This window comes from Schistocerca americana, chromosome 2, assembly GCF_021461395.2.
Source record: "Schistocerca americana isolate TAMUIC-IGC-003095 chromosome 2, iqSchAmer2.1, whole genome shotgun sequence".
NCBI classification, from domain to species: Eukaryota; Metazoa; Arthropoda; class Insecta; order Orthoptera; family Acrididae; genus Schistocerca; species Schistocerca americana.
In genome coordinates, this window is record NC_060120.1 from 13,749,522 (window position 1) to 13,762,932 (window position 13,411).

At 40.8% G+C, this 13,411-nt stretch overlaps 1 protein-coding gene across 1 annotated transcript in view; it reads right to left on the reverse strand.

Moving 5' to 3' along the window:
- Nucleotides 1–2,303: 2,303 nt before the first annotated feature.
- The window catches only part of LOC124596640, a 178,581-nt gene continuing 167,473 nt past the window's right edge, over nt 2,304–13,411 (reverse strand). The window contains exon 7 of the mRNA XM_047135868.1: nt 2,304–5,173. Within this exon, the coding sequence (XP_046991824.1) occupies nt 4,741–5,173 (433 nt within the window). The 3' untranslated portion in view covers nt 2,304–4,740. The remainder of the gene's footprint in view (nt 5,174–13,411) is intronic.

Here is a 13,411-nt window from a genome sequence, read left to right on the forward strand (position 1 = left end):
CCTTACAAGCAACAGTGAGACTTCCCTGCACTCTGCTACGTTTTCTGCTTTCTTTGACATTTTTGCAGCATTTAACAAGACAGTCAGCGTTTATTGAAGATAAACATTATAGTTAAATTTAGCCTCAAAATAATATTCTTCAGAAAATATATTTTCCAATAAAAGAACTGTCTGTTCTTATCCAGGAAAAAAATTACAACCCCCAAAGAAACATGTTCTGAGGAAACACAGTTATAAGAATAGCTACATGGAAGAGTATTGTTGTTTTAGAAGCTGTTTATTGAGCATTGCGTGAGGATAGAATCTTAGCTCAACATTTCAGTTGCTCCTAATACTAGCCAGCAGGTACACCAACCTCTGTTTACCCATTATCAAACTGACATCAAGCAGGAACTGAAGTTAAAACTTTATCTTGCTTTTAAAAACTACTATATTCAAACGGATTTAGCAACAATGTACTTACACAATATGTTTTCTTATTCTTAGGGATGCGGAATTAATAGCAACTCTATATATTTCCTTAGGATGTTTGTAACAGTAAGTCAGAGAAAGGGCAAGAATTGGAACAAGTCAGTAAAAAGTGTTATGGTTTTATTCATATTTGTTTGATGTATGCAAATTCTCAATACAAAATAACAAGCGGATGCATGTCATTGCATCCATCTAGATTATCCTTGTACTCTTTAACCCATTCATCTAATTATTATAGCAGATAAAACCTAGATTTACGAAAGTTTCATGAAGGCGTTTTGCGATGTAAATGGAAGGTAACATTTACAGTGGCACACGCAGTGAAGTTTACAAGAAAAGAAAAAGGTTCATCACGTATGAGACACAGGGATTTATTAAAAACGAGAAAAGTCTTTTGCCTGGAGACGAAACTTCTATGTAATGCTTCGACTATGATCGTACAAAGCGTGCACCGTATATTAACGGGAATTTAAAAAAAATTCTTGCTTTTCTTATAGTGAACGTGGATCCAGTTCAGTCATGTGATTATTGCACTAAAGAGATGAAGAAAGAGTGAGATCCGAATATAACAAAAATAAAATGTAGCATTAAACTATGCACCCATTTCAACATACAGCACTAGTAGTAAATGCCATTTCCATACCATTATTTATAACAATTAGTCAAACTGAACTGAAAACGAGTATCTTCTGTAGTCCACACAGTGAAATGACCGCATATATAATGTACAAAACCATGCTTGTGGCTCCACTATAATTCAAGTACATGTACTTGGATTGAAAATTATTGTGTTTTCATGTTTTTATTCCCAGATTTACTAAAAAAACAAGATTTCTCTGTGCTTTCCGACTTGGGCAAAGATTAGCATTTGGAGTGTGTATGTATTGCATTCACTCTGTAGACATTAGGTTAGATTAGATTAAGATTTGTATATAGAGCTATTACAGAAAGGGTTTCAGTGAATTAATTCCCTTTAGTGTTAAATACTAAGGCTCTTTTACCAGAAGAAGTCTTTGATCTTAAAGCATTCACAGCACATGTTCACTGAATCAACTATTCATAAGTGGTTCACTCAATTTCTGATAAACAAAGACAGAAAGGGAGAGAGAGAGGGGGGAGAGGGAGGGAGGAGAGAGAGAATTAGAAAGAGAGAGAGGGAGAGAGAGAGAGAGAGAGAGAGAGAGAGAGAGAGAGAGAGAGAGAGAGAGAGCAAGGGGCAGTGCGAGTAAACAGCTGTAAAGCAAATAGGAACTATAATTTGTGAATTGCAAAAAAGTAATTATTTGATTCCTAGCTGCATTTTCAATAAGTTTCATATTGTGTAAATTTCATATTTGTTGCAGGACGTTGTTCTTGTGACAAGGACACCTTGTAACCATCATATCTCTTTTGCTTCCCATTAAATAATTATTGTGACTGATGTTTAAACATATTTCATAAAATTAAAATCATAATTACATTTGTGCACTGGTAGAATGAATTAAGTCCATTTCAAACAAATTTGCATTGATTTAGATTTGAGATTTTTGAACTCTTAAATTGTATTGTTGTTGCTGTTTTTGTTATTGTTATTGTAAGAGCTTATCCCTTACTTGATCCATTCTAAATTACATAAAATTAAGTGAAAGAAGACAAAGGCAGTGAAATAAGAGAAAAAAATGATACTAAGAAAAAAACATTTTTACGATAACTATCCAATACAGGGCAGCCTACGCACAACCAGTACGAAATACACACTCAAAATTGTGCACTCTATGGTGACTAAAAGAAACGGGCAAATACTGAAGAGAAACAAGGAAACGTTATGTTAAAAGAACAACTTAAACTTTTTTGCATAAATATTTAATGGACTCTTAAAATTCAGGTAGAGTTCAATCACATTTCTTTATGCAGAATGAATGACTCATATACATTGTATATGGAATTCACTTTCTTTGATAAGCATGATCTATTTATAATATTTTACAGTATATACAAATTAACATCTATAGCACAAAATACTTCAGTAAAGGCTTTGTCATTTATCAGAATATGTATATACATTTATAGGTGTGAAAGCACCATGTGCTGTAAGCACCATACTTTTACATTGACAAGCAATCTAGAGCCAGCGAACTTCTGTCTCTTTCTCCCCAATAAGTCACTGTCAATCAATGTAGACTTTCATACACAATGTTATGTGAAATTACAAAATGTACAACACGTAAGTCAATAGTGGAAATGTCTTAATAGGTACAGAGTATAACAGGAAAAATTCAGCTTCACTGTCGACTAAACAGCTAACAGAGAACATTTCAACACAGCAGGCCATATCATTATATTCCTTTCTATGAGCCAATAGAGCTGAAGGACAGATGTCAGTACACAACACTGACTTCTAATTAGTGTACAGAAATTATAGTGCCGATTCCAAATTATAATTGCAGGGTCACATGCAAAAGTAAAACGTTGTTACTGGCTTGAGGTATTTTTCAGTCATGAATACTTAAATCTTTAACATGAAGTTGTCTTTGGATGTATTTTCTGCAACTATTACTCTCCAAACCACTTACTTTCATCATGTATATGTCCCATCATGCTCTCCTTCTCGTTCTGCTACTACACACAACCATGAGCTACATTTCCCATCCCAGGAGTCTCGTGCTTTACGCTCATACAAGATAATTTTGAGCAAATGTTACCACTTTTCTCAGGAAATACGCAAAGATTAGAAAGAAGTAGCCTAAATCACTTATGTGCACGGTAGTACAATTATACAAGAAACAAAAATATGGAACTTATGAGAACCAAATTTCATTAGTAGTGCAATATGTCATTTAAAGCTGTGACTCAAGTACAAAGAAGTCATTGTTACATTTCTTGGTAGTGTAGTAGTAGTTAAAACTCTAATGTTTGCTTCAAGCATAAGGCACTCTCTGTGGTTACATTGGCTGTCAGAGCCACTATTTCATATCAAATACTGTATTAGAACTACTGGAATTAATTCTGGGACTGATTTAGATAAGAGGAAGACAGTATCACAAAAATAAAGTTTCAATCTGTTACAAGATGTGAAAGATGTACAGTTGTTTCCTAAAGTCTTTTAACCATAGTCAAATTATCAACATGGAGAGATTTATAGACAGTGATGTAGCACATACAGTATTTCAAATGCAAGTATCCATGTCGTGAAACTGTCACGTCTTTCAGTCTGCTACAGGATGCTGTATCTCTAACATATGACTTTTTTTCGAAAAAGTGAACGAAGGTTAATTTTTGTGTGATTTATAAATGAAAACACTGTAATGATCAAGTCATGAATAGCCAAAAATGATACTTCTTTGCAGAAGGCAAATCTCTTATTACAGTGTGTAGCTGTGAACTACACATTTGTTTCTTGATATCTATCTGTTTTGCAGTATTTAGCCTACTGTGCAATATTTTGTTAACTCAAAGGTTTTTGTTATTCAGTAGTTCATTCCGAGATGTCAACTTGTTCCGAAAGTCAGAACAATAATGAAGTCAGTTTCAAACGTTTTAACAGTACAAACAGAGTACAGGTGGTAATTTTGGGTCCTGAAAGCGTCAGGCAGTCATCAATATCACGCTGCCTTTAGAACGCGAGTGGTAATCGCCAGTTTCTCTGATACGGCTGTCACTTACAACCGGACCAACTTGCGGTACAATCAGTACACTGGACTAGCAACAGTACCCAGCTTTATCCCCCTTATGAACCGAAACGGAACAGAAATGACAAAACAGTCTCTCTACAATGAGAAAAATATTACGGCTGATGAATAACTAAATATTGTAGTATAGCAATTAATTGTAATAGGAATTTCAAATTATCTCTTGTAGGTGTCAATAAATACAAAATATTTCTTTGCTGCAGATTACTGACGCATAAAGATGCTTTTATTCAAGGTAATTTAAGAGGTTACTCAGTAAATATTTTTTCATTTATTTCTCTTTTATTTCATATAATTGTTATAAAAAGATTGAGGGTTGATGCTATGTTGACTTTAAACGATGCATGCAGAAGCAGATGGAGTGACGTTAGAGCTTTATCGTAGCACAATCAAATTTCGTAACGAGGTCAGTACCCATCATCTTTATCAGTCAGTTTCCAGCAATGTGCCCATTCCTTATTTTTGGTCCGTTAGTGAAGTCACATTTATACGTTGGAACAGATAAGTCAATAACGAGTGCGCACGAGACGATCAGTTGCAATACTCTGTACACTCCTGCAGAATGGCCGCAGACGCTGCCGCGCTCGGTCGGGCCGGGCCATCAGAGGTGCGCCAGTATCTCCATCTCGGTGTTGATGCCGCTGCCGCCGCTGTGCCCGCCCTGGCCGGAAGGCGAGGAGCCCGTGACGATGGGGGTGGAGCCGGACACGGTGACGATGACGGGGCTGTCGTCCGTCTGCACGATGGTCACCAGGTTGGCGAGGTCCTTGCCGCCGGGCGCCGCCGGGTCCAGCACGAAGCGCAGCTTCCCGCTGTCCGCGGACTCGCTCAGCGACAGCGAGGGGTCTCGCGAGTGGTCGACGTGCCCCAGGGCGCCGCCCCCGCCGCCCACCAGGCTGCCGCCTCCTCCCCCACCGCCCCCGCCGCCCCCGGGGTCGAGGGTCGGCCGGGTGGAGCTGGTCCGCGACCTGTAGCTCGGCGGCCGCGAATAGTCCGCCGCAGACGCCGCCTCCCGCCGCAATCCTAGAGGCGCCCTGTACCGAAACAAGACAACACTTACAGAATGTCTAAGGGTGAAAAAAGTGAAGCAGTGAATCTCATATTACTTCCGGGGCATTTTAAGTGCATTCTATGTGTACCGAATCGATGAGCAACCATTCACATCCTCATATTACAATGAATTCACAAATGTCATGGGATAGCGCTATGATGGTAGTGTAGTACACAAGTTCTGAAAGGGTAGTCATTTGCACTCAGGTGATTTATGTGAAAACTTTTCCGACATGACTATGGCCGCACGAAATCAACTAACAGACATTGAGGCCGCAATGGCAGTTGCACCTAGACACATGGGACAGTCTAGTTTGGATGTTGTTGTTGTTATTGTTGTTGTTGTTGTGGTCTTCAGTCCGGAGACTGGTTTGATGCAGCTCTCCATGCTACGCTATCCCTTGCAAGCTCCCTCATCTCCCAGTACTTACTGCAACATAAATCCTTCTCAATCTGTTTAGTGTATTCATCTCTTGTTCTCCCTTGACGATTTTTACCCTCCGCGCTGCCCTCCAATACTAAATTGGTGATCCCTTGATGCCTCAGAATATTTCCTACCAACCGATCCCTTCTTCTAGTCAAGTTGTGCTACAAATATCTCTACTCCCCAATTCTATTCAATACCTCCTCATTAGTTATGTGATCTACCCATCTAATCTTCAGCATTCTTCTGTAACACCACATTTAGAAAGCTTCTCTTCTCATTTTGTCTAAACTATTTATCGTCCACGTTTCACTTCCATACATGGCTACACTCCATACAAATACTTTCAGAAAAGACTTCCTGACACTTAAATCTATACTCGATGTTAACAAATTTCTCTTATTCAGAAACGCTTTCCTTGCCATTGCCTGTCTACTTTTTATATCCTCTCTACTTCGACCATCATCATTTTTCTCCCGAAATAGCGAAACTCTTTTACTACCTTAAGCGTCTCATTTCCTAATCTGATACCCTCAGCATCACCCTATTTAATTCGACTACATTCAATTATCCTCGTTCTGCTTTTATTGATGTCCATCTTATATCCTCCTTTCAAGACACTGTCCATTCCGTTCAATTGCTCTTTCAGGTCCTTTGCAGTGTCTGACAGAATTACAATGTCATCGGCAAACCCCAAAGATTTTATTTCTTCTCCATGGATTTTAATTCCTACTCTGAATTTTTCTTTTGTTTCCTTTACTATTTGCTCAATATACAGACTGAATAACATCGGGGAGAGCCTACAACCCTGTCTCACTCGCTTCCCAATCACTGCTTCCCTTTCATGCCCGTCGACTCTTATAACTGCCATCTGGTTTCTGTACAAATTGTAAATAGCCTTTCGCTCCCTGCATTTGAGCCGGCCGCGGTGGCCGTGCGGTTCTAGGCACTTCAGTCCGGAACCGCGTGACTGCTACGGTCGCAGGTTCGAATCCTGCCTCGGGCATGGTTGTGTGTGATGTGCTTAGGTTAGTTAGGTTTAAGTAGTTCTAAGTTCTATGGGACTGATGACCTCAGATGTTGAGTCCGATAGTGCTCAGAGCCATTTCAACCATTTCAACCTGCATTTGATCCCTGCCACCTTCAGAATTTGAAAGAGAGTATTCCAGTCAACATTGTCAAAAGCTTTCTCTAAGTCTACAAATGCTAGAAACGTAGGTTTGCCTTTCCTTAATCTATTTTCTAAGATAAGTCGTAGGGTCAGTATTGCCTCACGTGTTGCAACATTTCTACGGAATCCAAACTGATCTTCCCCGAGGTCGGCTTCTACCAGTTTTTACATTCGTCTGTAAAGAATTCACGTTAGTATTTTGCAGCCGTGGGTTATTAAACTGATAGCTCGGTAATGTTCACATCTGTCAACACCTGCTTTCTATGCGATTGGAATTATTATATTCTTCTTGAACTCTGAGGGCATTTCGCCTGTCTCATATATCTTGCTCACCAGATGGTAGAGTTTTGTCAGGACTGGCTCTCCCAAGCCTGTCAGTAGTTCTAATGGAATGTTGTCTCCTCCTGGGGCCTTGTTTCGACTTAGGTCTTTCAGTGCTCTGCCAAACTCTTCACGCAGTATCGTATCTCCCATTTCATCCTCTTCCATTTTCATAAAATTGTCCTCAAAAATTTCGTCCTTGTATAGACTCTCTACATGCTCCTTCCACCTTTCTGCTTTCCCTTCTTTGCTTAGAACTGGGTTTCCATCTCAGCTCTTCATATTCATGTAAGTTTGGATATCGTTAGGAAATAAAATGTTCCATCATCGACAGCCTCAAGACAATAGCAAACTTCAAGCGTTACCTGTCACCAAAGAGAATGCAGTAGTCGACGAGCTTCACGTAACGACCGAGAGCAGCAACAAAAATGGTTCAAATGGCTCTGAGCGCCATGGGACTTTAACATCTGAGGTAATCAGTCCCGTAGAACTTAGAACTACTTAAACCTAACTAACCTAAGGACATCACACACATCCATGCCCGAGGCAGGATTCGAACCTGCGACTGTAGCGGTCACGCGGTTCCAGACTGAAGCGCCTAGAACCGCTCGGCCACACCGGCCGACGAGCAGCAACATTTGCATACCGTTGTCAGTGCTGAGAGACAAGCAACATTGCGTGAAATAAATGCGGGCTGTGCGATGAAGGTTTCCATTAGAACAGTGCTGCGAAATTACCGGTGACCGACGAGAGCCGCTTTGCTAAAGGCATGTCATCGCCAGCAGCGCATCTCATGGGCTCGTAGCTATATCGATTAAATCCTAGAAGACTGGAAAACTGTGGGCTGGTCATATCAGTCCCGATTTCTGTTGGTAATAGCTGGTGGTGTGGCGCAGATCCCACGAACCCACGGATCGAAGGTGTCAACAACGTACGGTGCAAGCTGATGGTGGCCCCACAAGGTGTGGGCTGTGTCACCTGCCGCGAATTGCTCCGATTGGTTTGGAGAAAATTCCAGTCAGCACGACGGAAACTTTGGCTATTCAGATCGCCCGACGTGGATCCCACCGAACATTTATGGGACATAAACGAGTGTCAGTTCGTGCACAAAATCCTGTACCGGCAAAACTTTCGCAATTATGTACGGTTATAGAGGCAGTACGGTTCAATATTTACGCAAGGGACTTATAACGACTTGTTGAGTCTATGCCACATCGAGTTACTGCACCACGCCCACTAAAAGGAGGTCCGACACGGTAATGGGAGGTATTCCATGAATTTTGTCAAATCAGCGTAGTTCCAGAACGATTTTACGTACATAAATGTTTCAATGCGCAACCATTCACAGGAAAGACCTGCAATAGGGATTGATCTGACTGCAAAATAACTCCACAACCCTTAGGCCGTCCTCATACGGGCCAAGAAAGCGATAGTGAACGAAAACCGGGTCCAGATTTATGACGTCACTGCGTTAAATTCCACGGACCACAGCAGTGACAGACTGAACAAAACAAGTCAGATTTTTTCTTCGTAGAGAGGACTGTGCGCAGTCAGATGCAAGAACGCGTTCTACGTTCGCGTTCGATTTCGTTGGTTTGGATGAAGTTCGTATTTGGTCGGTTTTATATTATAACTTACTTACTATGATGTATTCTGTTTCAAGTCACGATCACGACAAGAAACTGACGAAAATGCGTCGTTATTGGTAAGATTTGTTGTAATTAAGTGATTGGAAAAATCGTACTGGAAGTTAAAGAATTTTCGTATTATAACTTCTCTGTCGAGGAAGTATGTCGTTTGAAGGAAACGGAACTTTAAAGATTTATCAGAAATGAGTCATTCCTGATGCAACCTATTATAATTGAATTTCTGTTAGTAGCAGCAATTAGAGCCTTCGTAACATCGTAACACAAGACACGGCAATGCGTTACACAGGTACAGCGTACTGTTGTGGACTTCAGGTGCGAAGCGGTAGTAGCGTTGTTCGTTTGCGTCCTTCTCTGTCAATTTCTTTATTCGCCTTCGCTTTTTCTATTCTGGGACTTTCTTAGTGATTCACGTGAGTTATGTTCTCTAATAACTGACTTCATGTATATACAGTATAAGAGCGCTCTCTCTGAGGCCTAAGTTTGCTATATTTTGTGAACATACCAAAGAAAATGGATTAAGTAATATGAGATTGTTTTCCACGTCTCTGCCTGATGCAATGGCAATTGAATATTTATTCACCCAGGAAGCAATACACGAAGTACACGAAATGTGACAGTAATATTGCAGCAAATAAATGTTGTTTTTTTTTTTTTTTTTTTTTTTTGTTTATCTAGAACAACGCTTGCACTACTTCCTGTACGATATTTCGCACTTTCTTGTTTCAAATCTTGTATTTCACGTGATCTAACAACTCTGCTGCTGAACAGAAACAATGATCTAGTAAAAACTACCTCAGAGTTTTACTGAAGAGCGAGATTTCATCTCATGTGGGATACTACTGCAGATTTGTATCACACTATATGTAACGACACTTTCACAAACTTATGTCCTTACTGATTACACATGACATTTTCGTTTTTGCCTTGTAAAATGTTCAAGGATATTGACGTTTTTACTTATGTGTACTACAGACAGAACAATGTGACTACCGGGCGCGGTGGCGCAGTGGTTAGCACACTGGACTGACATTCGGGAGGACGACGGTTCAATCCCGCGTCTCGCCACCCTGATTTAGGTTTTCCGTGATTTCCCTAAACCGCTCCAGGCAAATGCCGGTATGGTTTCTTTGAAAGGGCACGGTCGGCTTCTTTCCCCGTCCTTCCCTAGCCCGATGAGACCGATGATCTCCTCCCCAAATCAATCCAATCCAATACAATGTGACTAGCATTTGCGTGTTCTAATTGAGCTAACGCAAGAATTTTACACGAGTTCATCTTCGTAAACAAACTGAGTGTTTTGCAAGGCAGATACAGACGACATCTGCCGATGGAGAGCGCTGCAGTCGCAAACCATGATAAGGAAGACATTCTGTATGACGCAGCAATTCGTTTCTATCCGTGGACGAACAGTGAAGTAAACGATATAAACAACCTCTAACGTGCGTTTAGTGAGATTATTACAAAGTACATTGGTTGGAGAAAATATGGAAACAGCGCCAGAAACACAATCTTGAACATAAACGCAGATGCTAGCCCAGCCTTCACGTTGCGCTGTTCTAATAGACCACATGAGTGCGTTACGTCGAAGCTTGAGAACGTAATAATGGGCAAATTGCTTTTTCTCGTAGAACGAATGCTTCAGTAACCAAAGTAGCCAGAGGGTTTAGTGTTTCAAGAGGCACCACATCAAAGATTTTTACCACTTACAGCTAAGCTTATTATGTTCGAGTATAATGACTTTTCTGGAGACTAGAAATCTACTCTGTAGGACTCCGCATGGGTTTCGATCGTGTGAAACCCAGCTCACGCTATTCGTTCACGGGTTCCCAGGTAGATGCCGTGTTTCTTGACTTCCGCAAGGCGTTCGATACTGTTCCCCACAGTCGTTTAATGAACAAAGTAAGAGCATATGGACTATCAGACCAATCGTGTGATTGGATTGAAGAGTTCCTAGATAACAGAACGCAGCATGTCATTCTCAATGGAGAGAAGTCTTCCACAGTAAGAGTGATTTCAGGTGTGCCGCAGCGGAGTGTCATAGGACCGTTGCTATTCACAGTATAGATAAATGACTTTGTGGATACCATCGGAAGTTCACTGAGGCTTTCTGCGGATGATGCTGTAGTATATCGAGAGGTTGTAACAATGGAAAATTGTACTGAAATGCAGGAGGATCTGCAGCTAATTGACGCATGGTGCAGGGAATGGCAATTGAATCTCAATGTAGACAAGTGTAATGTGCTGCAAATACATAGAAAGAAAGGCCCTTTATCATTTACCTACAATATAGCAGGTCAGCAACTGGAAGCAGTTAATTCCATAAATTATCTGGGAGTACGCATTAGGAGTGATTTAAAATGGAATGATCATATAAAGTAGATCATCGGTAAAGCAGATGCCAGACTGAGATTCACTGGAAGAATCCTAAGGAAATGCAATCCGAAAACAAAGGAAGTAGGTTACAGTACACTTATTCGCCCACTGCTTGAATATTGCTCACCAGTGTGGGATCCGTGTCAGATATGGTTGATAGAAGAGATAGAGAAGATCCAACGGAGAACAGCGCGCTTCGTTACAGAATCATTTAGTAATCGCGAAAGCGTTACGGAGATGATAGATAAACTCCAGTGGAAGGCTCCGCAAGAGGGACGCTCAGTAGCTCAGTACGGGCTTTTGTTGAAGTTTCGAGAACTTACCTTCACCGAGGATTCAAGCAGTATGTTGCTCCCTCCTACGTATATCTCGCGAAGACACCATGAGGATAAAATCAGAGAGATTAGAGCCCACACAGAGGCATACCGACAATCTTTCTTTCCACGAACAATACGAGACTGGAATAGAACGGAGAACCGATAGAGGTACTCAAGGTACCCTCCGCCACACACCGTCAGGTGGCTTGCGGAGTATGGATGTAGATGTAGATGTAAGGTACAGCGCGGACGAAACTGCGTGTTGGGTGACCGTGACAATCAGTGAATTGGATTGTGAAGAATAATAAGTGGATGAGAGCCGCAAACGTCACTACTAAACTGAATGTAGCTCGTGAACGCTATCAGCACTAAAACTACGCATAGGGAGCACCATAAGCAGGTAACTGGAGAGCGAGCTGGAATTCTGAAACCACTCATCAGTGATGTAAATGTGCTTAACAGGAAAGTGTGGTGGCGAAGCCATGAAATGTGGATTTTGTACTGAAAGAAGAAAGTCATTTCGTCGGATGTGTCTTGTTTCGAACTGTTTCCTACTTCTAGCTGAGCTCACATCCCAAAAGTGGAACACTGCTGCGGCTCGGTGATAGTTTTGGGAACTATTACTGCGGTATTCCATGGGTCCCTTAGTTACCCTCGAAGGTCACATTAGAACCAAACGTTATGTGACCATTTTAGCTCTTTAGATCCATTCCATGGTACAATGTTTGTTCCCCAATGGTGATGCTACATTCCAAGACGACAGGGCCCGAGTTGACACTCTCATATCATCGAGGATTGATGCTTTGAGCACGAGGATAAATTACTAACTTACAAACTGAGGCAATCAGAAGTCAATTTAAGCGCACATGAGCTCAAAACAGTTTGAACAAGAATCAATAAAGCTTTTTACAGTTGCGCTCGCCATAAGGCTAGCATATTATAATATAAAATTACGAAGACTTCATTTAACAGAAGTAACAAATATTTGATAATTTAATTTGTCTAAAATAAAACTCTAATTTGCGTCGGTTACCCCTTCAGGTTCAGTATTTATTAGTCGAAATTTGTTCGATTCTGTAACTGATTTTTAAACGTTGGCGCATAGGAACGGGTATTTACGACGTCCTGATCAAGATTTTTAAATCAGATTTGTGTTGCTTTTTGGGGCTTCTGATGACGTCATTAATGAAAGTGGGTTGGTGGTACAGAGGGCTCTCGCTTATCCCAGTAATTCACGAGGCTCTAGGCACTCAGACAGCGATATCGCTGTCATCTCGAGGACTTTGTCCAGATTACTTTACGGCCGTTAACAACTGCAAGTCAGTTTAGTAAAGATGTAATGCATTATTATGCCGCAAGGGGCCAATTATCTGACGAGTGAGTGGCAATTAGCTCACAGTTTTCGCCACAAATTTAAATCTCGCTGTTAAATTGTGGTGGCAAAAATCAGTTCGCTACATTCTAAAGACTGACACTCGAGAGCAAGACGTCTAAAGAATCAATTTGTTGTGAAGCAAATAGAAACTTTTTCCTTGAAAGAGTGTGTTATATTAGATAAAAATATAATAGTCCCCATAAACCTCCCAAATGACTCATTACTTTTAAGGAAATAAAGACAGAAGTGAAAATTAGTTTCCTTCTACAGAATTTTCCACTCTGTCATTACTGCAGAGCTCAAAGTCAAAGTTAAAATATTGAAAATCATAGGAGAAACGTCACAAGAAGCGAAGTCCGCAGTATAAGCAATAATGGTCACGTACGCTCTGTGAGTTGTGCATAGGTCTTACAGCTGAGCTTAGATTCGTAGCATCAATTGCTTTGTTTACTTGGTTGCATCGATATGCTAACCAATTATTATTCGCACAACGGAGTACAATGAAATGTAGCAACAGTTTAATTACACTAAAAGTGCTGTAGCTTCTGTTTCCTACTAGCAAAGACACTCGTCATGCTTCTGTTATGACCAG